Below are 25,197 nucleotides of genomic sequence, written 5' to 3'. Positions count from 1 at the left end.
AGCGGTTTTCGAAACTGGTGCAGCATTTGGGGGTTCCTCCACCTGTCTCTCAATTTCTGGAGGGGACAGTTGTGGGGTTTGGATGCTTGGGGTGGGAAGAGGTGGCGTGGTTCAGCTAAACCAAGCCCAAAAGTTCGTTTGCAGAGACTTGAGCCTCATGATTTAGCTCAGTGGGGAGTTGGCAGCCCAAAAACCATCGGGCTGGGGGCTGCATTTACTGATGCAGGGGTGCTTGTCCCATCCTGCACACAGCCTCACCCTCTCTCCTTCTCCCTCCCCGCAGTCCAAGCTGGCTCTGCAGAAGCACCTCACCAAAACGCTGGCCACCCGCTTCCTCCCCAGCCCGCTCACCACGGCCGTGTGCGCCGTGCCTGGCCCCCTCGCCTTGAGACCAGCCGCTGCCACCACCCTCTTCCAAGCCCCTCTCCTCGGACCAGCCCTGTTCCGAACGCCGCCGGCCCACGTCCGCACCACGCCGGGCCCCATCGTCTTCGCTCCCTACTAGAGCCCCTCGGCCGCCCAGGGTCCGTCGGCTGCGCCACGGGGGCTGCGCGGGGCAGCGTGCCCGGCCAGGCTGCTCTTCTTCTGGCTGATGGGAAACCGTAGTAGTAGACGTCGACCCAGGCTTCTCCTCCTTTTGCTTCGAAGTTGGCTCCTGGTGGAGCGAGATGCCCCCGGCAGAGTCCGGCCAGCCCCCCGGGTCCCACTGCTCCCCCTGCCCACGCCAGCCCCGTGCTCAGCAGGGTCCCCCCTCACCCCCAAGGGCTGGGTGATGCAGGTGAAAGGACGGTGCCAGAGCCACCAGGACCCTGCTGGGTTTCTTGTTTCACCTCCCAGTTAGCAGACTGGGAGGAGAGGAGCTGGCTGGTCCGTGAGGGGTTATGGAGCACCCCTCTGTCCTGCCAGTCCCTGCCAGCCCCGTCCGTCCCACACCAAAGAGCCCCCGCCGTGGTGGGCGCTGGCCACAGCGATCGCAACTTTACTCAGAGAGCAATAGGCGAAGCCCAGGGCTTGCTCCCCCTCCCTCTGAAAGCACATCGCCTTTCGCCCAGGCAACCCAAGAAGCACAGAATTTGGGCACACGGTCAGACACGGGCTCCGCTCCAGCCCCGTGAGGAGCAGAGAGCTGGGCCAGCCGCTTTGCGCTCCCCGAGGTGGGAAGGAGGTGACCCCGAGCTTGGAGAACAGCCCCGAGCCCCGTCCAGCCTGCTCAGCACCAGCTGTTTGCCTCCGTCCCACCCCCGGGGGGGAAAACCCTGCCCCTACCTCAGGGGAGATGCTGTGAGGCTGCGTGAATGTCCCCAAAGCACTTTTTTGGTTCTCCGGTGAAAGGTAACGCCGTCATTCGCCGTCCAGCCCCGTCCCCATTAGGAGCTTCCGAGGAGTTTCTGACGACTCCCCCAAAACGAAGGCGTCCCCGGCAGCCCAGACAATCAGGGATGAAGGAGCAGGCACCGCCAGCTTGCGCGTGGGGCTCTCCCTCGGATGCTCTCTTTTCACTGTGCTCAGAAGGCCCAGCGAGGACCTGCTCCGAAAACTGTACCCGCAGCGCCCCGGCTTCCCGGCGCGCTGCTGTAAATAGAAAACTTGCAGGAAAAGTTGCAACCCAAACGAACCTTACGCTGGAGTGACAACCCACCCCGATCTATGCAATCCCGTGGGAGCAGCTCGCTCGTTGTGCTTTGCTGTCTGCGTTTTTACTTTGGTGCTCACGCTGTCTGTACAGCCGGGAGTGTTGTTTGGAGCAGGAAGAAAACGAAGCAACACTTAGCTCTGTGCAGACGGCTCCTCCGGCATCTCTTCCCGTCCCCGAGCCTGGGTGCTGCTTCAGAGACCTCTGCTGCGTCCCGAAATGAGGCCCGTGTTCTCGCCCAGCCTTGGGGAAGAGGCTGGTGGTTTGCACACCTGGGAATCCACACGCACAAGCACACCTATCTGACACCTTGGCCATAAGCAACGTGGATTTCGGGAGGATTTTTTGCCCGGTGTGCTCCACCATTGCTCAGGATGAGGCCTTGGATGAGGTTGAACAGGAACCTGCTGCCAGGAAACTCCCGGGGCTGAAACACTTCTGCTTCCACAGACAGGAGCTTTGGGGAACTGCTGCAGGGAGGGAGCAGCCGCTGGTCCTGGTGGCACAGAGCCATGCTCCTGTGTCTGGAGGACACGTCTGCTCCCACCACGGGCAGCACTGCCCCGCAGCACCACTGCTGTGCTCCTGCCACAGAGGCCAGAAGTGCAAAGGAGCCTCTGGGAATGGATTTATCTGCTCAGGGCATCTCCTTCCACCCCAGGGAAAAGAGGACACCTGGAGAAGGGGAAGGGAGATTGTGTATGGGAAGATGGGGGCAGAGGTGAGTTCTTGGGGGTGGGGGGAGACCTGGCTGGGATTGCAGCTGAGGGCAGAAAGCTCCCAGCAGTGGCTTGCACAGGGACACTGTCCCACAGCCCACGCGTGTCCTGGACCAACAGCTGACCCCACATCCCCCAGGACAGGAGCTGGGGCAGGAGGGACGTGGCTCCAACAGCATCTCGGTGCCACGAAGCCCGTGGCCACCCCAGCTCCAGCCAACCCCTACCCATCTCACTGTGCTCTCCTCCAGGCCTCCAGCAGCAAAGGGCAGCGCCTCCCCTCCTGCACGCACACCAGCCTCGGGAGCACGGGGAGCAGGCAGCTGCAGCCATGCTCCAGCCTGCAGGAGCTGCTGGGCACCCCGTGGGGTTGTTCCCCTGCATTTTGTTCTAAAAAAGCCTGTGCTGGAGCCAGCAGCGGCTGCTCCTGTCACCCCCCCTCCACCAGTGGAGTCCTGATACACTCCTACACTTGGCACTTTAACCCTTGAAAGCCATTCCTTCTAAATAACAATAATACTGCAACAAGCTGCATTAAGAACATGCTCCCTCTGTCGCATCCCCTCCAACCTCCACAGATCCCTCCCTGCTCCTGTGCTATCCAAAGCATTTACTGCCTTTGACTTAGCATATGCTGTACTAGGTAGTAGGGCATAGTCCATAGCGCTCGATAACGCGTGCCCCTCTGTACATAACCTTGGAGTGATGTGAACAGTTTGATTCAAAAAAAAAAATAATAATTGAATAAACAGACTCTAGGGACTTGGCCAGTACCCCTCCTGTAATGTTCACTGTATATTTTTTGATGTACTATAACTGTTGGGGAAAAAAAAGGAAAATATTTTGATAATTGAATCTCATTGCTTTATTGTGTTACTCAGTAAATAAAAGGAACAAGTATAAACAAGCCAGGGCTTTCTCATCATTATTTTTTTTTTAATCTAAATCCAGACTAGCCAAGGGAAACATGTTGCTGGGCAGGACTGGGCCACCTTCCCTTTGTCTTGTGGTGGTTCTGAGAGGAGAGGCAGCGCTGTGACTGACGGGCAGTGAGAGCTGCCACAGCCCTAAAGCATCTGGGTGTGCAGGTTAAGCACAGTCCCAGCACCTCGCAGGTCAGGACTGAGTCCACACTCAGTAAGAAGGCTGCAGTTTTAAAATGTGAGCACCAAAAGACGTGGGGCCAAGGTCTGACCCTGCCTCAGGAACAGCATCCTGCTCTGCGCTGTGCATTCACTGGGACAGGAGGCTCCTCGTGACCAAGGACTGACTACACCAGACATCGAGGAGCAGAGGGCATGGCCAGGTAAGGGGTGATCTGAGACAAAGCTGTAGCACCACAAAGCTAGCTGGGAGAGGACAAAGGGGCTCTTCTTATATAGTATCAGTAAATACAAGACAGAGCTGCTCTTGAAAGGGGCAATCATTTCCTCTGGCCTGCCTGCACTCAGGTGCAGAGCTGATCTCAACCTGCTGGCCAGCCTTGTGCTACATCTCCCCTCGGGCAGCACGCAGCCCACAGGTGCCAGCCTGTGCCCTGGGAGCAGAGGAGTGTCACTTAGTGAATCCTGGCTTTCCTGTAGCACCTCAAACACTGGCAGGGCCTGGGCAGTGAAAGGAGCGCTTGTCTCAGTGCAGGGAGATGGGTCACCTCTCTCCTCCTCAAAGACCATCCCCAGCCCTGGGATGCCTGTTCCTCATGCCACGAGGCTTCCTGCAGGCTCCACGACACCACACAGGTTCAGCAGGAGGTACGTGCAAGGGAAGGAGAGAGGTGAGGGAGAGGAGGTGCTGAGAGAAGGGAAGGGAAAACGAGTCTCAGCCATCCACAGACCCGCCGCTCTTGTTCTTGCGACTCAGGGGAAAAGCAGACTTGCTCTGTGGCTGTGTCATCTTACTGGCCAGGTAGATGAAGGGCTCGATCAGCGTACGCCGGTCAGCCACAGACACCTCCCACAGCTTCACCTTCTCACCCTTGGCCCAGTGCTGGGCTGCGTCATGGTCTACCCGGCGCTGCTCCTGCAGGTCACACTTATTGCCCAAAACCACGATGGTGACCTGTTCAACAAAAAAGGGTGAGAAGAATCCCAGTAGGTAACAAATGCAGAGTTGAACAGTGCTGCCTGGCTCTGCTTGGCAGCACCCTTAGTGCCAGGCCATGTCCTTCAGCTAACACCCCTTCTGTTAGGGTCTATGTGTCAAACCAGCCCCACTGAGCGATTGTAGGCATAGCACTGCAGCAGCTAGCAGAAGTGCCCAGGCTAGAAGGCCAAGAGAGATCTCTGTAAACGCCCTTAAGACTGATTCCCCTTGTGAAATAAACAAAGCAGCTGACCCCTGCCCCCAACCATCAGCAAGAGATCCACAAACCTGCTCTGGCACAGAGCCCTCCTGCCCGTTGGCTGTGGAACAATCACAGTGACAGAGCAAAAGCTCTCCCCTGAAAGCATCCCAGCACAGCAGCCAGTTACAACCACGGGTCTTACAGAACAGGACTCCCTATCACCACCTTGTGACAAGCCAGGGGAAAGGAGTCTCTCTGGGCAAGAACCACAGAACAAGGGAGCAGACCCCACTCCGCAACCCCTTTCCCCTGGGGAGATCGCGGGTGCTCACCTCCTTCTTGTCTTTGGACTTGTCAATCTCCTTCTTGAGGAGCTCGACGCGCTTGAAGGACTCCTTGCTGTCGGTGCTGTAGACCAGCACGTAGCCGTCTGTGCAGGAGAAGCAATGCTTGGGCAGCTCCATGCCGTCCCGCAGGCCCCGCGTGTCGTAGAAGCGCACCTGCTCGCGCACCCCGCGGTCCGTCTCGATGGAGCCCACGTAAATGTCCTCCTGGGTCTCGATCATCTCAGAACCTGCCAAGAGGTGGCCAGGGTGACCTGGGGGCCATGGACACGACACAGCCTACAGAATTGTCCCGATGGGTGATCTGGGGTGGACGCTGCTCCTTTTTTCTGCCCTGGTGCTGGGTTTTTGGGGGTCGTGGCAGCAGCAGCGGGTTGCCCCACACCCCAAACCCAGTCAGGGCCTTCCCCCCTTCAGCCCCCTTGCTGCCACTCACCCACCACATGGTTGCCGTACAGCAGCTGCTCCAGGATGGCCGTTTTCCCCACGGAGGCCTGGCCGCACACCACCACCTTGCAGCTCTTCCCCATGCCGCCTCAGCTCCGCTCCGGAGCCCCCTGAAAAACCACAAAACACTCCTCAGGGAAGGGGAGGGAGGGGGGGGGGCTCTCCCCGGCCGACACCCGGCCTCAGCGCTAATTTCCAACCCCTTTTACCCCCCAAAGTGGCAGCCCCGGGGGTGAGGGTGGTGTTGGGGGAGCACAACCGGGACGGTGCCAGCCCTGCGAGCCCAAAACCGGGGACCCTCCGGGGCTTCACCTGCGCGGTGGCAGCGGCGGAAGAGGCGCGGCCACCCCGAGCCAAGCCCGGCTCGGTTCAGCTCAGCCCAGCCCAGCCCAGCCCAGCCCACAGCGCCCTCCGCGGCCAGCCCGAGCCCTGCGGAGCCCCGCAGCGAGCACACAGCGGCGGCGGGGCACGGAGCAGCGATCCTGAGCCCCCCCCTCCCTCCACGACCCCCAGACCCCCGGTTCCATCCCCCCCCGGCTTCCCCCCCACTCCCCATTCCCGCTTCTCTCCCAGCCCAGCCCCGTTCAGCCTCGCGGCGGCGCCGCCGTTGCCCCCCCCGCGGCTGCCTCCAGCTCCGCCCGTTCCGGCTCGGCGCCCGGCCCCGTCCTCCCTTTCCCTTCCCTCCCGTCCCCATCCCCGTCCCCCCCCCCTTCTCTCTCTCCCCTCCTCCTCCTCCTCCTCCTCCTCCTCAGCCCGGCCTGGCGGTAAGATGGCGGCGGCGGAGTGCGACGTGATCATGGCGGCGCCCGAGGGAGCCGGCGAGCCCGAGAGCGAGGAGGAGGAGGCGAGGAGGTACGGCCGCTGCCCTCCGGCCCCATCCTCCTCCTCCTCCCCTCAGGATGGCGAGGAAGGCCGCGGGTCTTCCTCTGGGAAACGGTGGAGAAGGGGGGAGTGGAGGGGGGGTGCGGGGCTCCGTGGGTGTGGGGCGAGAGGAAGAGGAGGAGGAGGAGGAAGATGAGGAAGAGGAAGATGAGGAAGGGGGGGTGCAGGCTCCGTGCAGGGCTTCTCCTGGCTGGACCCCGGGCTGGTGCTGAGCAAGGTGCTCGGGGGACAGCCCGGGTGCTGAGCAGGGCAGTGGGGGGCTGCCTTCACCCTTCACCCGCCCCCCTGCTCGGTCCCACACAGGGCACAGCCGGGGGCTGGGGCTCGGAGCCGGGGCTCTGAGGTGGTGGCCGCTGGGCCCGGAGCTGTGGCACCTGCAGCGAGGGGTTTGTGCTGGCTGCTAGGTGCTGGGTTAGCTCGGCAGCTCTCGGCTGCGTGTCCTGGGTGAGCTCCTAGGGCCTCTGTCCCCACCAGGATTCCCGTCCCCACCAGCCTTTTTCTCTCTCCGCACCTCCTGGAGCGAAGCCTTCAGTCCTCCTGTCTTCAGTCAACTGCAGCTCGAGTGTCTTGCGATACCCATAACATCCTTTCTGTCCTGAGGCCACGCCGGTTAATTTCCTAAAGAAAGCTTTCGCTAGGATGAGGAAGGAATGATTCAACTGTGGAAGGGGCGGCCTCAAACCCTTAGGTTTGAGCATTCTTTGCTTCTTCTGTGTCTGTTGTCTTAGCATTGTGGTGTACCTGACTTCCTTGGCCTGTAAGCATTTGAAATCTTTACATGGTAGTTAAAGCAGTTCTTACACTGTCCTGTTTTGCTGGACATAATGGAAAGGTGGAAAAAAAAGTCAGTTGTAGGCCAGCGTCATGCTCTGAAAATGTTAACGTGATTAAAGAGGCCCTCCAAGTGACTATTAAAAGTTCCAGTAGCTGGTTTATTTCTGAAGCGGTCTGGTTCAGCGTGCCCAGGGGAGTGGTGTCGGCTGGGGCAGGTATAGGAATCCCGGCCTGTCTTCTGGCTGCACATTTTCATCTCAAGAGCGAGTGATCTCGTTCCTGCCAGCAGCTGAGTGTTGCAGGCACTGCAGGCAATGAAATGCGAAAAGTCCAATGTCTAGGAAACTCTGCTGGTTCTGCAGCATTTCAAGCTGGCAGTCTGTTATCTCCCGGGGAGCTGGGAAGGAGAGAGCTCCTTCTGTGGCAGGTGAGGCAATTGTTCCAGAAAATTATGCAGCTGATAAAATCATAAGGAGAAACAAAACCGAAAGTGGCCTCTGAGGAATACAATCTTCAAAAATAGTATTGATGGCCCGAGGTGTTTTGCGCTGCTTATTTACTGTCAGAAATTGAAGGCTTGGGGAGCAGCACGGGGAGGGAGCGAGCTTCCTGGTGATGTCATTCTGAGGAGTTCAATTAAATCTTGCTGAAGAGGCACCCGTGCGTTGTGCATAGGATACCGACAAATTGCACAGCCCGTAAAGTTGGGAAAGCCCTGATTGTGTGAGATTCGTTCCTCCGGGCTAATTAAACGTGATGTTTGAAATGGTAAAAACATCCAAATGGAACAGTCATGCTGAAGGCACTGTCAGCTTACGGTGACTTCTAACACCACCCTTCCTTCCTCCTCCCTGACTTTCATTGCAGGAGCGTGGTCGTGGAGATAAGCGTTTGGTCCTTGTCCTGCCTTGAAGGGAAGTTTCAGCAGTGAAGAACAGGGCCAGGCTAGGTCATCTTGGGTTGTCTTGGCATGGTAAGGCCAGTACCACCCTTCAAGCAGTCCCTCTGTGCTTCTGGAGGTGCTCTCACAATGTTTCCTCTCTTGTCGTTCTGGGATATCATTTCTCTTTTAATGACATAAAACCAGCTGTGAGTAGATGACGTTCTACAGGCAGTTATTCTCTTTTTGTTTGGTCGGAAAGTTTAGGCTTTAAACAGTCAGAGCAGATTTTCTTGGGGTCAGGAATCTCCTGTGCATTAGCCTCTTGACTGTGCGACCCTTCCAGGCTTACATAAGTTGCTTAACTTCTGTCTCGATTGATCTCATGTAAATTAGGGTGATAGTTGGTGTATTAGGGAGAGTCGTTGGAGGCTTAATTAGGTGTCTAACGTTTGTAAAGCATCTTGAGCTGTGTAAGGGCTGCACGGGGACACGCAAACATACTCTCGAACCTGGTATAATACAGCCTTTATGATGTGACTGTGCTAGATTCTGTCAGAAAACGGCAAAAATAAATGAAAACCCCTACTTGCTGTAAGTTAGCATCGAGGGTTTCTGTGTTTTGTACTTCTCTTTAGGAATTACAGTGTGACACGGTACGGATACTTTGCTTAAAGGACTAACCCTTGTCTGAACGCGTGATTCTGTTCTCTGTGGCTTAATTAAGATAATGAAATTGGCAAAAGCAGGGAGTATTTCAGAATGATTGTAATGCACTGAAACAGCTGTAAACACGCTGAATGGCTCACTCACAAGTTGTTTAAGGGACAGGAATAGAGTGTGGTCACAGGATAATTATTGTTTGCGGCCGCACAAGTTGTGAGGGTCCTTACACAAGAGGGTTGATGTAACCGTATTAATTTTATCTGCTAGATAGTCGTGCTCTTACTGCCTCTGCAGGGCAGCAGCTGGTGGGCAGGGCCCAAGTTGTGCAGTCAGGGGCTGGTCCATCTCCCCAAAGTCACTTTTCTTTCTAAATTGTAAAGGTTTCTAACCCCTGGGAGCTGCTTTTCCCTTGGCCCAGATGATGTGAGAGCTTGGGATCTGAGAGCTGGGGGTTGCTGGGGTTTTGCCAGGGAGAATTTCCTTGTCATCTTCCTGGCAGCTCGAGGTTCTGTCCGATGCCCATGTTTAAGACTGGATCTTTCTTCTCTTTCTTCAGCGTTGGAGGATGCAGAAGCCTCTTAAAAAGAGGTATCTCAAACCATTTGGAAAATATTGTGAAATGATCTGTGCAGACCGCTGCTTTTACAGTGTTTTTTTCTGCAGACTTCAGATATGTTGATGCCTCAGCAGGAAAGCATAGTTAACCTTAATACAACAATGAACGTGAAATTTGCCACACAAAGTAAATGGTGCAGAAGTCAAAAAGGTTTCAGACCTCGGCTAAATGTGGGTCACTGGTGAGTCCAACAGATGTTGCCTGGAGGTTGTCAGGTGTAGATGATTAGCACGAATCTTTCCGCTGCTATTTTACGTGAAATGGGTTGCGTCCTGCTCGGGCTCCTCGTGAATAATGCCTTGACTTGAGTGCTTTTACAGGGAGTGCTGCCAGGACTTTTGGGGGATGAATTGGCTGGAGGGGCTCTGTTTGTGGATCAGCCTCAGTGATGGAATAGTCTGTTCCAGTATTCCTGTTCTGCTTGCAAATAGGCACTCAACTTTCCCAGGCTGTAAATCCAGCCTATTTTACTAATGCCTAATTATGATCTTAGGATAATATGAGGAACTGCAGAGGCTCCTCGCATCGATGCTTAGGCTCCCATACATTTGCAGAGTATTTGAATACTCTGAATTAGGTAGATGCTGCGTACAGCCTGAAGAAGATGCTCAGTACTAGCAATTCAAACCTTTATTTATCTCAAGACGGCCTTTTTTGGGGTGAATGATGCTGTAGATGCGGTCGTCTTCCCGTGTAATTCTTACAGCTGGCTGGCTTCCTTCACTCAGGCCTTTGTGGAAGAAAGCAATCTCTAGCTGGTTCTAGACCCTTCTGTGGGTTTCCAGGAAGGCTTTGGTGTGACCCTGCCAGAAATGATTGAGCCATTAGTATGAAGTAGGTTAATACCGAGCTCTGCTCGCAAGGTGCATTACATAACCGCGTAATTAAAGTTCAGGACTCATCTGGCTGTTTTCACTCGCAGCTGCGGGGCGAGGACTGGCTCATTTCTTCGCTCGTGCTCTCTGCTTGTGGCATATTTTAGTGCTTGTGGCTTTCGGTCTTCCTCATCCGAGTTTGTCCTCGGGTATTGGGAACGTTCTGGGGCGTGCGTAGAGGACAGCATGGCTTTTTTTGTACTCTCTTTGGATTGATTATTAATGATTTTGCTCATGGCCACTCTTGCGGGAAGACTTGAGGCCCCAAGGCAGCTCTTCCTATTTCGTGTTTCAGTTGGTGAGCCTTTACAGGATCCATACAGGGTTATTACACACAGACTCAAGTTCTCCCCAGGTATTAGCACACGCAGACTCGATTTCCCTGGTTTGGGACACGCCGTGAGTCAATGTCTTCATTCCCATTGATCCGTTGCAGCTGGTAGTAAACCCACTCCTTGCTCAATGGGGGGTGCTGATGTGCAGGGAAATGCTCTGCGTGGTTTGCTGTTCTGCTCTATATCCCTTCTGGTCTCTGTTGCAATAGGGTCAGCGTGAGACTTGTCCAGCCCCGGGAGATGATCACAGGATATGTTATAGGTGATTTTTTTTTGTTTTGCATTTGGGGGCCTGTTTTTGCCCCTGCAATCTTCCTTCATGCACCAGAGACAGAAAACACCAACACTACTAATGAGATTAGACATTCCCTTCCCTCAAAATCCCCAGCTGCAAAGTGAAAACCTAACCTGGAAAAGCCCACGGAGAGGTATTTATTGTCTGAACATCTCCGTGGCTCACTTAGTGTTTGGCTTCCCTTTGGAGCCCTGAGAGAAGGGAGGGGAGAGTATAATATGTCCAGTGGCAAATACGACAGCTAATTTTAAGCTCTAGACATCTGCCTGCTGTGAACTGTATTGAGATCACCAAACTTATTTTACCCAAGCAGCTGAGTAATATCTGACAGCTGAGAATCTCGTCTGGATTTCAACAAGGAAGCTGCAGGATAGAGGCACCGTGTGCTATTAAGGAAGAAGCCTCTGCAAGGATGGCTTGGCAAAGGCAGGTGTGTTCCTTTCGGTTTGGGGCATCCCCATGGAAATTGAGGCCTGACAGATTTGCCAGACTCAAGACACCTCGTGGCTGTCCATGGGGCAGAAGCTGGCCCGGTTAAAATTGAGATTTCTTTGGGTTTCTTGGTTTTGGACAATGCCCCAGTGACCCTGAGATACTTGAGTTTTCTAATAGGATTTCATAGTGTTCCTTAAATCCTACTTTGTGGGTTTTTTTTGGTGTCTCTTCTGTAATGGAGGCAGGAGATGAAGTAATGGTTGTGAGAGCTGAGAGGTACCGAGCGTGCTGCCTGCTGAAATGGGGAATTTTTAGCCTGATGGCGTGGCTTTGAGTGAGTGTACCCCTATATTAGTGTAGGAGCGGGGTCTGGGAGGTGCTTCCACTTCAGATCCCGGTGGTTTAGGAAAACGAGGTGCCTTGCAAGGTAGGTCTGCGTGTTCTTCCCTCTGAGCTGGAGTAGGAGGGGTGGAAGCCGTAATCGGCATTCGCGTGGGGGCTGCGTGTGCGAGCTCTGAGGAGGAGGCAGAAGTTGTTAGGCAAACGTGGGATTGTGTCGCTGCTGCGCGGGCTGGCTGCTTCTCATAGCTCGGCTGTTCTGCGAACGAGCAGGGGCTGAGCTTTCAGCAGAGGGCACGGGGAATAGAGGGAGCCTTGTGACGGCTCCTTCTCCCACCAGGCAGGCAGCGAGCGCCGGCGTGGCGAGGGGCAGGAGGGTGGTGGTGGCACCCTCTGCCCTCTGGGTGCACCAGAGGAGCGTGAGGGATGGGTGGCTGCTGCCTGTCTCAACGGCAGGTCTTCCAGGGTGACGGGGGAAGAATCGGACAAATGTTACAAAAGGGAGAAAAAAAAAAAATTGACTGTTTCACGGGGGGAGAGTTACAACACACAGTTCCCTCCCTGTGAGCCCTTGGTGCACGCAAGCAATGAAAGACCAGCTTCTTCCCGAGGTCCTCGGGGTGGCTCTTCCCTGTCTTTGGCGTTCGATGTGGAGAGGCCCTGAGAAGACACGACCCACTCCGAACAAAGCAACCCATTCAGCCTGGGGCGTATTTTTAGCAAAGCACGATTCTTCTTCAGTTTCAAAAGTAGCAAGTGGGGAATGCAGCCTACATCAGTGCGAGATGCAGAATGATCTCATTCAGGCTGCAGCATCTGTTTGGATTGGAACAATTACCAGTGATATCAGGAGATCTGCATTTTTTCTTGTTATGGCAAGTGGTAAACAAGAACTGTTTTCTGTGTGCTTTCTATGTCAGTGGAGCACAACTGGGGCGAGATGCTTCTCTTCTGTGTCTAGGATCTCAGACCACAAGCTCTGCATTTCTAGCAACTGGCTTTTGCCTTTGTGCTGCGGAGGAATTTTTTTTTCTCCTCTCATCATCTTTTTTCATCATGAAGCTTTAAGCTATGTGAGCAATAGAGATATTTGCATGTTTCCTTTCTGCCACAGGTAGCTGAGGTGTTGTGACTTGTTGGTCTATCAATCTGTGCTAAAATAAAGGCATAAAAGGGAAACAGACCAAAAAAAAGAAAAGAGTAGAAGTGAGTATTTCTTGTATTCGCATGTTTTCTCTAGAATTTCATAATGCTGGTGCTTTGTGAGAGTTGGTTCTGCTCTGCATCTGTTTTCTTTCTCCCATTTTCCCAACTCTTCCCAGCAGTTTGTTGGCAGACGGGGTGTTCTGGCAGCCAGCCCTCCAGCTCTTAGGCAGTTCTTCCTTCTGACATGACAGGTAAAATTGCTGAAAGACTTATGAATCAGGGGCTGGTCGGCTAAGCAGGTTACTGCAGAGGCTCAGAGAGATGAGCTCTGCCATTAATACCCTTCATCCTTCTCTTTAGACCATACAACAAGGAGCTTCTGAGTGAAGGTATGTAAATGGGATCTGTGATTTCCTTTCCCGTTTATAAGTACAGAAACAAAGATTTTGGTTAAACTTCTCACTGCCAGGGTAGAGCAGAATTGCTGGTTATTTTCTTCCACTGCATTTTGAAGTGCTTGATGTGTAATAGTCAATAAAAAAGGTTTTGTTGGACCCAGTTTTGATCATACAAAGCATGAGCCCCACCGATTAGGGGACACATCCATCCAGCAAGCCCATAATGGCTTCTAGACCTTGAGAGCAGCCCGCAGGGGAGCAGGAGGGACGCCACTTCTCCATCCGGACGAAGAAGCACATCACCTACCAGCCTTCGTGCAGCGCCGTGCTGCTGACCTCAGGAGCAGTGGCAAGAGGATCCGCTGAGCCCTGCGCCGACCCGTTTCTTTGGCACCCTCTTCCTTCCTCATCCTACTGCACTGAAACATGCCAGCGTGATTACGTTGCGTTTCCGTTGTTTGACATCAACAGAGTTACCGGAGGGGTGCGTCTGGCCCGTGCCGGGAGTGTAATTGAGAGTGAAACTTAAAAACGAAAGCCAACATCACGTACCGGAGCTGCGGCCCCCCAGGCCCTCGGAGTGGCAGCTCCCTGTGTCTATTGTTCTGCCAGCTGGCAAAACTGTGCTGTTTCTGTGAAAACAACCCTTTGCATGAGGCGGTTGTGTGGGAATGGCCAATGGCAAGCCTCAATGAGGTTAAAAACATGTGAACTTGTTGCAACACAATTCCCTTTGTTCTCTCCCTAGTAGGCTCGCTGAGCGTTGCTGGTGCCGCGCTGCCTCTCCGAGCCGTGCCCTGCGGTCGCTGCGGGGCCGTGGCAGCGTTTTCCCCCTTTTGGAGAGGAGACTGGGTTGGCAGCTTCGTAGGGAGCGCAGCTCCCAGCAGATAACTGCAGCTCCCACGTGATGCTCCGATCTCTAGGTACTTCCAAAATAGAAATGCAAAGCGGTGGTGGACTCTTATCAGACCTGCTCAGCACCCTCAGGTCTCTGATTTTGGCAGCTTGTTAAAATGCAGCCTTCCTTTCCATCTTTATTTTCTGTACTGATAGAGGCTGCTCATGATAGCGCAGAGAAATGGGATGGCATCAGTGCACAGTAAGCCCCCCGCTGCTTTTCCACTGAATGCTTTGCAGCTACAGCCTTCTGTGAAGACAGTCGGCTTCTGTCCTGTTAGGTTTCCTAAGGATAAGATTTATCAACGATGAGTCTCTGCTTCCCCTGGGCAAAGCCCTGTCCTGAAACTTGCCCGAAGCTGCGTCTCATTTTGAATTTTGTAAAGGTGCACAGAAACGAAGACCTGGATCGCTTACGTTATACCATATGTGACAGATCAGCCTAGAATTTTAAAGGGAAAGATTATCTCCATGTTTATAGCACCTGATAGGCTGGAGACTTGCTCTGATTCGGGCCTTTGGCTGTTAGAGTTGTAGTTCCAGATACCAAAATAAAGCTCCTCAGGCATCAGAATTGCTCTCAAGCAGTTGATGCGCCAGTGCTTGCTCTGGAATCGGATGAAAGCAGTTGTGTATAAAAAGCCCTGCGACTCCTCGCTCTGTCCCCGTGTTCTCTGGTTTGGCTTGGATTTGTTTACCCTGGATTTCCCTGTAAATAGCTTTGCCGCAATAAGTGGTGCAAAGAGACACCTTCTCTTCTGGATCCTTCCCTCAAGAAAATGCTGAAGCATTTCGGCACAGCCTGGAAGCCGCCCGTGGTTGAGCCCGCAAGCGCAACTCCGCTCCGTGCACCCGGCTATTTTAGTTTCCTTGGCCTCTGCTTCGTCGCTTCAGCAAAGGCTATATTCAGATCAGCTGGCAGTCCCTCAAAGAGGAGTAGGATGACCTGTGATGGTCAGCTTCAACTGTACGTCTCGTGATCTGTGCATTGCCCCGTGCAGATGACTTTGGCTGGGCTGCTCGCCGCTGGTTGCTGGGGCTCGTAGATGTGCTGGCTGCGTACCTGGTAGGGCACTGAGCAGGGAGCTTGAGCTAGTCCTAGCCCTGATGTTTGGGGACAGAGTTCTGTTTGTACAAGTGCTCCAGGCAGCGGACAAACAGTGCCTGTTGCTCTGGCTACAGCAGTGGAGGCTCAAAGGCACGGCACGAGCAGCGACTGCTGCGTCTTGGAGATGGCGATTCCGCTTTTGAGCCGGTCTCGTCGTGTTGACACATGAGTCTAGGAGGGAAGCGAGTGAATTAAATCACTGAATTTGATTCAGTAAAACTGAATTAAACGTCACAACACCATGGTACGAGTTCTCTCTCAGACTGCTGATCTAAAATGAAGGTAGAAGATAGGGAAGGGTTTAATTTCCATTAGGGGAAACTGTGCTTTCAAGAGTTTAAGGGATGCGGCTTTAAACCATATGTTGTGTGTTTCTAAATGTCCTATCTCTGCAAATGCTTGCTCTTGAGTGTGAGGACTATTTCTGGACCTGTTGCCAAGGCAGTGCCAAGCTTCTCCTTGAGACTTGTGCCCGTATTTCTCCTCTATTTAGCTGTATTTTGAATGTAGAAATTGTTCTTGGCCCTGCTTCTCAATATGGGGCTACTTCTGAAAGATGACGCTCAGTTTTTTGACTTTGATGACTACTAAGGTTATGCATGGCTTAGGCAAGTAGGCTACTTGGTTAACCACATCCACCTGAATTTTTGCTCAGCTCTAGAGGCGACTGAAGGAAGGTTGTCCAAAGGTGTGGTTGGACTGCTATTGCACACCTGTAATGCTCGGCTGAGTTGGTCGTGTCCCTGTTCACGGCCCTAGTCAAGTGCTGAACTATCCGAGAGCCAGAAGGACATGGTGTGCTCTTTTCTCATGAGCAGTGCATACAGAGTAAATCTTGCAGCAACCAGCTACAAGTGTTCGGAACACTGAAGAGCTGTAACAAGATTGCTTGGGGATCAGGATCTTGGTTTTGGTCAGAATGTGTTCTGATGCTCTGTCCCTTGTGTTTTACTTCCTTTCAGAGAAGCAGAATCATTCAAGGAACAAGGAAACGCATACTACGCCAAGAAAGATTACAATGAAGCGTACAACTACTACACAAAAGCCATAGGTGAGAGCAGTTGGTGATGATGATGATCTTTGCTCAATAGTGTCTAAAAGTCAAAGCTGGTTATTGATGTCCAAATACACCAGCAGGGTTTCTAACAGCACATGCTGGATGGAAGCTTTTTGCTGGCTTTAATTGCCTTGCAAAACTTCACCAGATTGGTAATGCAAGTTAGTGCTCATGTGGGTCATTTGCAGCTTTTTTTTTTTTTTTTTTTTTGTCCTTTACCCTAGATATTTTTAGCAAGAAATAATCCAGCTTTCTGTCCCAATGCAGGATTATCGGTGCTGCCAGGCCAAGTGCCACAAATTTTTGCTCTATACGAGTTAAATCCTGTGTCTAGTTGAGGAGCAATAGTTTGATTTGCAATTCTAAGCCCTCATGCACCATCGTAGGCCACTCAGGTGTCATGAAGTGGGAAGGATTTTGAATCCAACAATGACTTTTGAGTATGTTGCTTACATTACACTCAGTGCTCTTACATTTTCTCCAGATACCTGTCCCAACAATGCCAGTTATTATGGTAACAGAGCTGCCACCCTCATGATGTTGGGGAGATTCCGAGAAGCACTGGGAGATGCTCAGCAGTCTGTCAGATTGGATGACAGCTTTGTACGGGTACGTGGGAAAAATTCATATTTGGTACACGTCTGAACGCCCTTGTTTCCTCCTATTACAGCTCTTGCAACTCCCTTTTAATTGTCTTCTCAGGGCCATCTACGGGAAGGGAAGTGCCATCTTTCCTTAGGGAATGCCATGGCTGCCAGCCGCTGCTTTCAACGAGTTTTAGAACTGGATCATAAGAATACTCAGGCACAGCAAGAGGTAAGAGGTTCTGAAAGCTGAAATACTCCTGGGAGATGGGGCTGTCGAAGGAAATGGATTGAATTGGCAGGTCTTTTGCTTCTAATTTGCAAGGTGGAATCACGGGCATGGTTAGTAATGATTGGGTGATGTAATGAAAAAATGAGGTGGTGTCAAAGTCTCTGTTTTGCAGTAAACCGACAGGTTGTATAGTTTACTTCTGTGCATGATAGCCTCCATGCTTTTCTGCTAAGAAAAGAGAAAACTAGGGAAGAATGGTGATAAGAGAGCATGGAAATGGATGAAGCAGCATGTAGAAGGCTGCCACCTCTTTTGTGTCTCATTCACAAGTGTACGTTTTCTTGGGCTACCAGTTGGGTCCCATGAGTTCGTACTGATTTTAATGCTGGCAAAAGTATTCTTGTGATCTGCATTCTTGTTTCATGGTCTGCAGAAGTTTTTGCTCCGACAACACTTTAGGGATTGGTCACTTTTGTTCATGGTGGCATTACAGGCCAGTGACTGTCCTGCAAGGCTTACTGTGTTCTGCTTTCTTTCAGCTAAAGAATGCCAGTACCGTGCTAGAATATGAAAAAATAGCTGAAGTGGATTTTGAGAAACGGGATTTCAGGAAGGTAAGATTGACTTGATTGTTTCCTGTAGCATTAAGAAAATATCATACCTGGCCAGTTCAGCCAGATGTACGTCTAATCCCCCTGCTCAGTACTAGCTGCATCCTGATGGGAGGTGCTGTACAACATACTTCAGCTACTGAAGGAGGACCATGAACTGTAGTATCTGTGAAAATGGCAGAGCTCATGGTCTCATAGCACTGAACAAACGAAAAGCAAAGAGGGTGACTGGTTCAGGCTTTGTAGGGTGAGTGGAACCATGAAGTATTTGATACAGGTTTTGTCAGAAACTGCATTTAATAATTTAATTCTACTGTCTTGCTTCACTGGGAAGGCTTACATGAAATGTGATCTTTGTTTCTGGAGCTGCTCGCTCTCTTCCTCACCCAGAAGCCTTTGGCTTCTCAGTCTGGAGCACAGTGCTTCCCACAGCGGGCCCTCGTGATGTCACGGGCCGGGAAAGCAGATGAACCTTGGTGGAACAATGACCCTGTTCTCATGCAGATGTCCCCACCAGAGAGGCAGAGATGGAAAAGACCTATTAGATCACCCTGCCCATTGCAGTCAGACCAGTGTAAGATCAGGCCTTGCACTGTACTTTTTTGTGTTCTGTCCAGTCCAAACTGTCTCAATCTATTGAATTTCTGTCCCTCCCACATGTCTTTCTAATGCAGAAAATAGGGGCAGAATTGTCTTCCTTGGCTGCGTCTTTGGGGCCCACAGTTTCAGAAGGGTTAAATGGATGGGACTTGCACAGGTGTTCCTCGAATCCTCTGTATAGTGCTGTGGTGTAGTAACACAGCAGGGGCCACAGACCTTTAAACACAAAGCCCTTAAAAAAAAAAAACAAAAATGCTCATAAGGAAGCCTTTTAATGAAGTACATATATCCAGCAGAAGAGTTGTCTGCACACTTATTTTCCTGTTCAAAGACAAACACGGAATCTCAAGTGTGGCAGTGGGGCAATCCTTCTAACTAAGCCTTTGGATCTTTGCTTTGTTCACATTCATGTTTTTCTCACATCAGGTTGTATTTTGCATGGATCGTGCATTGGAGTTTGCTCCTGCTTGTCACCGATTCAAAATCCTCAAGGCCGAATGTTTAGCACTACTGGGTCGCTACCCAGAAGCACAGTCTGTAGCAAGGTGAGCATCTTTAAAGCCTGCAACTTGTGTAACAGCTGGTGGTATGTCCTGTCTACTAATACTTCACCACCTGAAATGGATGGGGGATATATATAAATAAATAAATAAATAAAATCCCTTAATGCAAATTGTGATGGGGAAATTTGCCTGAGTTTATCCCCTGTTCAGTTAATTGTACTGGGAAACTGTACTTAGGCTCAGCTACTAACCCTGCCACAGACTTGATAAATTAATTAAATATCTCAGCAGAGGAGCAATGCTTTGGAGATCAGAAGAAAACTGCAATAGGGTGACTTTTTTTACCATGTTTGTTTTTTACAGTGACATCTTACGAATGGACTCTACAAATGCAGATGCTCTGTACGTCCGTGGTCTCTGCCTTTATTATGAGGACTGTATCGAGAAGGCAGTGCAGTTCTTTGTCCAGGCACTCAGAATGGCTCCTGATCATGAGAAAGCGTGTCTTGCCTGCCGTGTAAGTTGTGAGCATTGAGGTCGGGACTGCAAAATTACCACGTTTTTTTTTTCTTTAAACCAAACACTTGCTTCTACTGAAGCAATCCCTTCTTCGTACCTCAAAATAATCATTCCCCAGATCTCCAGTAGCAAATATTGAGTCAAGTCCTTCCTGAAAGGGCTGCTTTAGATATAACTGTGAGCTGCTGGAAGCTCTTTCTCAGAAGGCTGTGATGCTGTGATTCTCTGAAGACTGCTTTCCTTTCATTCTTTTTTGTTTCTGTATCTGATCAAGGGGCAATAAAGCTAGGTCTATCAGTTCCAAGAACTTCTGAGACAGATTTAATTTAGTGCCTACAGGCTGACTGTATTTAAACACTGTTTCTTTCAGGAAGTTCCTTCCCTCCTTTCTACTCTGTTGTAGTTCTTTAATCAAGTTTTGAAAGATTTATTTAGTTGTATAAGCTCTCAAAAGGTGAGGCCCTGCTCCTATTGTTTTTAAATACATAAATTATTTCACTGGCATGTTCTCATCTTAAACATTAGGCAAACTTTGTTCATGTGGAGAATGCCTGTAACTGGCACTGGCTCTTCTTCAACGCTTCTCTTTGGGGAAAAGCAAAATGCTTACATCTCATTTCAGCTGCTGTAGCAAGTCTGTGACTTCTGTATCCTGCTATGTTGTCTGAAACCAAATTAGAACAGTTATGTTTGAAGACCCTTACCCAGCAAAATAAGGTGTTTCATGTTCCTGAACCACTGACCTACTGTCCTTATCCGGGATGTATTTTCTTTCAGAATGCCAAAGCACTTAAAGCAAAGAAAGAAGACGGGAATAAAGCATTTAAAGAAGGAAACTACAAACTAGCATATGAACTGTATACAGAAGCACTAGGAATAGATCCAAATAACATAAAAACAAATGCCAAACTCTACTGCAACCGGGGTACAGTTAATTCAAAGGTAAGAAATGGTCACCTCGCAGGTAGCGTTTGATCTCGGGTTGTATTCCTCACCACATAGTTTATAAATACCACATCACTTCTTTTGGAAAGCGTATGCTTCTCTGACTCCAGGGGCAGCTGGATCCTTTAGTGCTGTAGGCAATATTTCAGGTTTTTGTGCTTGCACAACAATTGGATCTGTTCCAAACAGCCAAAGAAGTTGACTCCTAAAGAAACAAAACTCAAATACTTGGGCAAATACTCCCACAGAGTGGGAGGGAGTTGAGGAATGTAGTGTGGCCTTATCTTAATCAGCATAAAGGCATCCTTATTTGTTTCCTCCCTGGTAATGAGGGTTGTGTGTTGTTTTTTTTTTGTAGATCATGTCTTGCTTCATTTTTTGATCTAAAACAATCTGACGTAACTTAAAATTTTACACCTTTGTTGGAGTTGCTGTTGTATTTTGGTAATGCACTCTCCAGCGAAGCATTTGCTTGACAGTGCTTCAGATTTCCATCATGCTTTTCCTCTAAGCATGTTTCCTCCTCAGCTGTCTCTGTGTTGATGCCCCTCTTCTATCAGTGGGTCTTTTCAACACTCATACTTGGTCAAGAAATGGGCTGTTTCCAAACCTAGGAAAAGTGGGATAAATCAGAGGCAGCTTTAATGGACACTTTATGTGGCTGTGTCTGAAAACAATTGCTTAATAATTCTAAGTTTATTCCATTTCAATCCAGGACATCTTATTCTTCAGATCATTCTCAGGAAGCCCCTTGTTTCTGAGTGCATTTTGTAGAGCAGCACCATGTAGTTGTACGACTTCACCAGCAAAGTTTCTAGTTTTTCCTTAGAGAAGAAAAGCTCTGTGCTTTTGGGGACTGGGAAAAAATGTCATAGATGTAGATCCATAAAACCAGTGAGACTTTTCTAAAATTCTATACAACTTCCACTTGCCTAAAATCACAATGCTGATAAGTGAATCCCAATCAGAAAAAAAATCTGCTTAACTTCTGTCTGACTTTGTAGCTTAGGAAACTTGAAGAAGCAATAGATGACTGCACGAATGCAGTAAAACTGGATGACACATATATCAAAGCATACTTGAGGAGAGCACAATGGTAAGTAGATGTTTATTATGGACATGCTGAGCAGGTTTGTGGGTAGGAACCTCTTCCCTACAGCACTGAGTGACAGGCTAACAAATCTGAAGCTTAAATGAATAAAAGATTCTGTCTTAAGAGTCCCTGAATTTGTTTCTCTTCTTTGTGGCGCCAAGAAGACAGGAAAGTATGCAGTCTGTCCTGCCTGTGTGGGTCTGGGTCTGTCTATCTGTTGCTGTGTTCAGGCAAGATTTGTTCTCAAGCTTGACTTGCCTTTTTTTTTTTTTTAAAGACTAATATAAGATGTTGTTCTCTCCCAGAGAACCTGTCTTTTCTAAGTTGTTTCAGAAAGGTTGCTGGGAATAATAGATTTTATCTGTTTCATGCTTCCAGCACCCTGGATTTTGAAATGGGATGGCCTGTTTCCACTATAAGGGAAATCAGCTGAGGCTGTACATATCTCTGCTGTAGATAATACTGCAATGTAGTACAGTGAGGCTGAGAGAGTTGGACAAAGGATGTTTGGGTCTGTGTGTCTTGTAACTTGGCACCAACCAGAGAAGTCATCAAGCTCTGTTCTGACTGCACATTTATTTGCTCCTTTGCTCAGCACTGATGGTTCCCTAGTTTGTGACCAAGCTGCCTGGCCTATAGGTGAACCAAAACCATTACTGCAGCCTTCTTGTTGTGCATTCATTTTAATTTGCATCCTTCGGTGTTTTTCTGAAGCTCCATTTCAGTAATTGCTAAATTACAGTAAGTAGTTGTGATACAGTAAGACGTGAGCAGGGCTGAAATGCCAACAGGCAGGGACACATCCCTCTCCGAGGTGCCAGGATGGTCGCTTCTAAACAGGGCTGCTGGTGTACAGCTGCACCAGCTTCCTTGAAATGATACTGGCTGGTACTAGTTCCTGCTGTTGGATGAAGTAATTATCAGATCTTTAAAGTAGAACTTGTGCTGCCAAATGAGACTGCGGTCTCAGCTTGGAGCCCAGAGAACAGGCTCCTGTGCCAGAACTTCCCATAAACTGCAGGTGTTTAGGCTTGTATTCAGTGTAGCTGTCACCCTTTGTGGGTCCCTCTAATGATTGTTCTTCCTGAAGCCCAGTGCACATATTTTCCTTAATTCATATCCATCCAGAAAGCTTGTACCTGCACCCCGTTTGATATTTTCCGTGAAGTACACCTTGTCAACCGTTGTTTCTTTCCACAGTTACATGGACACAGAGCAATATGAAGATGCTGTAAGAGACTATGAAAAAGTATATCAGACAGAAAAAACAAAAGGTAAGCATATGAGCATTCTGTACATGTATATTCTGTAACATGTTCAAAAAACATCTAGTTACGGTTCTTATTTTTAACAGTCATCTTTTCTTGTAGCCTGAAATGAAATGGACAGAGTTAGCTTTGTCCTTCTGGTTCAGTGTGTAACAAATACTGGTTCAATAGCACTGGGATGTTTACCTACATTTGGAAATGGTATTAAATGTAATTAGACTTTAATTAGCTGCCTGGCTATAAATCCAAGGGGGTTGGCTCCTTGTGGCACTTGAATACTTCAGCCCAGGTCACCTCAACATGTTGGTCTGTCAGCCTTTTATAAAGCAGAAAACTGCCTGCCACTAAAGCTGCTTTCCCTTGGCATTGCACTTCTTTCTAGAACACAAGCAACTTCTAAAGAATGCACAGGTGGAACTGAAAAAGAGCAAACGGAAAGACTACTATAAAATCCTTGGGGTTGACAAAAATGCCTCTGAAGATGAGATCAAGAAGGCTTACAGGAAAAGAGCACTAATGCATCATCCAGGTATGCAGAAACAGGATGTCTTTGAGCATGTATTTGTTGCTTTTATCCCTCTTCCCATGTACATCCCTTCTCCCCACAACCATCACTTACAGCCAAGTATAAATAGGAGAGGGAATTTGTGGACACACAAGTTTTCTGACGCTAGAAATCTAAAATAAGTCTGTGGTAGCAGCTGGAAATTTGTGGTATTTTCCATTTACACTAGAAACTCAAAGCTTTTTTCCTGCTTGTTTTTATATCACTAGACCGACACAGTGGAGCAAGTGCGGAAGTACAGAAGGAAGAGGAGAAGAAATTTAAGGAGGTTGGTGAAGCCTTTACCATCCTGTCAGATCCCAAGAAGAAGGCCCGCTATGATAGTGGACAAGATCTAGAAGAGGATGGATTGAACATGGGTGGTAAGTATTTTTGGTATTCTATAGTAGCAGCCTTTAAAAAGATTAGACCATTTAGTCTGCCTTCTCCTCTAAAGCAGCCTGGCAGTTCTTGACCTCTCAATTGTAATAATCCTGTGAAGTGGCTTGGCTTGGTCTGCAGAAGTATTTGAATGGCAGATATGCAATGACTATTTGAAGTTGCAGATAATAGGTGCCATATAATCCAGATTATCTTTGACAGAGCTGTTGGATAGTAGGTACCATTACGCAGAAGCTTCTGTCTTTTGTAGGCAATGTAAAATCACATCACAGAAAGGATTTGGTCCAAAATCCAGAGTTGTTAGGTTGCTCTCATGACTGGAACTGTCTCACAGCTGTTGTTTTTACCTGTTTTCTGCCAGTCAGTAGCCCCATAGTGTGCTGTAGTACAGTATAGCAGAGCTCTCTGCTGCTGCATTATAGTGGACAAAGCCAGCTATTTGCTTACAGCTTTTTGTCCATTTAAAAAATGCTTTATGGACCTTCAATTAAGAAGCAGTTTCTAAACTGTAAGCTGTAACCATCTGTTTTACTTCATCTTACGACTTCCTTTTCTTCCCTGTAGACTTCGATGCAAATAATATCTTTAAGGCCTTCTTCGGTGGGCCAGGTGGCTTCAGTTTTGAAGGTAGGTGGAAGTGTCCTACTGTTAGCTTTGGAAGTGGTAAGTACACAAATAGCTTGACAGGACGGCCGAGTTTCCCCAAGCTTGATGTGCTGTTTGAAAATAGAATTTGGCTTTTCTACATAAAAGTGTCTGCAAGCTCTTGGAAGGCCTTGCACAGCATCCCAGCTGATGGCTGGTTCTAGTTTTTATGTTCAAAAGGTTCCCTTTTCAAGTAGCCTGTAGGCATGGGCTCTCTGAGTGGTGTTTACTGCTTATAAGTAGTTGACCATAGCTCGGATACAGTTGCTGTTGCTCAACAAAAAAAGCAGTTCTTGGTCCGAAGTCCTGTGCATATGTGTCACACAGCTCTCTCCTTCAACATTTTTAAGACTGAATCCTCCTGAGGGTCTCTGCCTTCAGACAGTTTGAGGTGAGTGGAGGCAGTGAAGGAGCTGTTGCTCATGTCCCTTCAAACCTCAAGTGTGGTCAGGCTTTCTTCACACATGGTGGAGTAAGACGGTTTTATACAGCACCAAGCAAGGTCTCAGCACTTACCTAGTATCAATGTGCCCCTTAGGGAATTTTGTGTTCCATAATGTCTTTTGTTAAGTGAATTTTGGAAAGTCGTGCATGGTTTGTGTCCCATTTACCTTCATCTTTGTAAATTTGTCTCCAGGCCTCCTTTCCCTTTATTACCAGTAATCCACTCTTACCTGTTGGAATTTAGCTGCTGGAAATCATAGCTAAAATCTCTCCCACTTGTCCAAATGGTTTTGTTTGGGTTAAGTGCTGGCCTGGCATCCAGCTACTGCAGAAGGGTGTTTAACCATGTTGCCTTTGAACTTTGAAAGTGCTAATATCTTCCATTTTCTTTTTCAGCTTCTGGGCCTGGAAATTTCTTTTTCCAGTTTGGCTAAAAACAAACAAACACACATACCTGATCTGCTTATTTTAGCCTTGAATACGGACATACTTTAGACTCCTTCCTTCATCATGTCTCATTGTACTTAGAGCAGTTTCATTTTTCTCGGTTGGAGACCTCTGTTTTGTGTGCTTTTGTGTGTGAAGAGGAAACCAGCTCGGGGAGGGAAAGGCTTGTGAATTTTGTTTTACTGTTAACTTTATTAAAAGAAATAAAGCTTTGAATCTTTTGGTCCCTC

General features: G+C 49.4%; 3 protein-coding genes across 15 annotated transcripts in view; 2 read left to right on the top strand and 1 right to left on the bottom strand.

Moving 5' to 3' along the window:
• Window positions 1-3,259, top strand: part of ZNF385C (zinc finger protein 385C) — a 73,702-nt gene extending 70,443 nt beyond the window's left edge. For all 4 annotated transcript variants that reach the window (XM_068660485.1, XM_068660487.1, XM_068660483.1 and 1 more), the window contains exon 9: window positions 284-3,259. In XM_068660485.1, coding sequence (XP_068516586.1) covers window positions 284-505 — 222 coding nt within the window. In that variant the 3' untranslated portion in view covers window positions 506-3,259. The remainder of the gene's footprint in view (window positions 1-283) is intronic.
• On the bottom strand, window positions 3,194-7,037 carry NKIRAS2 (NFKB inhibitor interacting Ras like 2). 9 transcript variants are annotated; one of them, XM_068660496.1, is made up of 4 exons: window positions 6,803-7,037; window positions 5,421-5,537; window positions 4,969-5,210; window positions 3,194-4,410 (listed from the first exon to the last, which is right to left on the bottom strand). In XM_068660496.1, exons 1-4 carry the CDS (start codon window positions 7,005-7,007, stop codon window positions 4,171-4,173), a joined length of 804 nt encoding a protein of 267 aa, XP_068516597.1. In that variant the 5' UTR covers window positions 7,008-7,037; the 3' UTR covers window positions 3,194-4,170. The 9 variants fall into 9 exon arrangements, with proteins under 9 accessions (XP_068516597.1, XP_068516598.1, XP_068516601.1 ...); XM_068660497.1 differs by having other exon boundaries at window positions 6,821-7,037; XM_068660500.1 differs by having other exon boundaries at window positions 5,417-5,537; window positions 6,821-6,839.
• DNAJC7 (DnaJ heat shock protein family (Hsp40) member C7) lies at window positions 6,071-25,197 on the top strand. Of its 2 annotated transcripts, none has more exons than XM_068660488.1 (14): window positions 6,071-6,279; window positions 16,036-16,124; window positions 16,615-16,739; window positions 16,833-16,946; window positions 17,486-17,560; window positions 18,584-18,702; window positions 19,024-19,177; window positions 19,957-20,121; window positions 21,129-21,220; window positions 22,418-22,491; window positions 22,868-23,014; window positions 23,260-23,412; window positions 23,996-24,058; window positions 24,917-25,197. In XM_068660488.1, exons 1-14 carry the CDS (start codon window positions 6,197-6,199, stop codon window positions 24,952-24,954), a joined length of 1,491 nt encoding a protein of 496 aa, XP_068516589.1. In that variant the 5' UTR covers window positions 6,071-6,196; the 3' UTR covers window positions 24,955-25,197. The 2 variants fall into 2 exon arrangements, with proteins under 2 accessions (XP_068516589.1, XP_068516590.1); XM_068660489.1 differs by lacking the exon at window positions 6,071-6,279 and adding an exon at window positions 9,180-9,217.

Source organism: Anas acuta, chromosome 25, assembly GCF_963932015.1.
Source record: "Anas acuta chromosome 25, bAnaAcu1.1, whole genome shotgun sequence".
Classification (NCBI taxonomy): domain Eukaryota; kingdom Metazoa; phylum Chordata; class Aves; order Anseriformes; family Anatidae; genus Anas; species Anas acuta.
Note: the sequence above shows the minus strand (reverse complement) of the source record. Positions and strands in the feature narration are given on the sequence as shown.

Bases quoted from the DNA above. Each gene is read 5' to 3' on its own strand.
- DNAJC7 (XM_068660488.1), top strand. From the start codon at position 6,197: ATGGCGGCGGCGGAGTGCGACGTGATCATGGCGGCGCCCGAGGGAGCC. The intron at 16,125-16,614 runs GTGAGAGCAGTT...CATTTTCTCCAG, and splicing joins CTACTACACAAAAGCCATAG to ATACCTGTCCCAACAATGCC. The intron at 22,492-22,867 runs GTAAGCATATGA...ACTTCTTTCTAG, and splicing joins TCAGACAGAAAAAACAAAAG to AACACAAGCAACTTCTAAAG.
- NKIRAS2 (XM_068660496.1), bottom strand. From the start codon at position 7,007: ATGCTCAAACCTAAGGGTTTGAGGCCGCCCCTTCCACAGTTGAATCAT. The intron at 5,538-6,802 runs GCTGGTGGGGAC...GTGGTTTTTCAG, and splicing joins AGGTGCGGAGAGAGAAAAAG to GGGGCTCCGGAGCGGAGCTG. The intron at 5,211-5,420 runs GTGGGTGAGTGG...ACCTCTTGGCAG, and splicing joins TGCTGTACGGCAACCATGTG to GTTCTGAGATGATCGAGACC.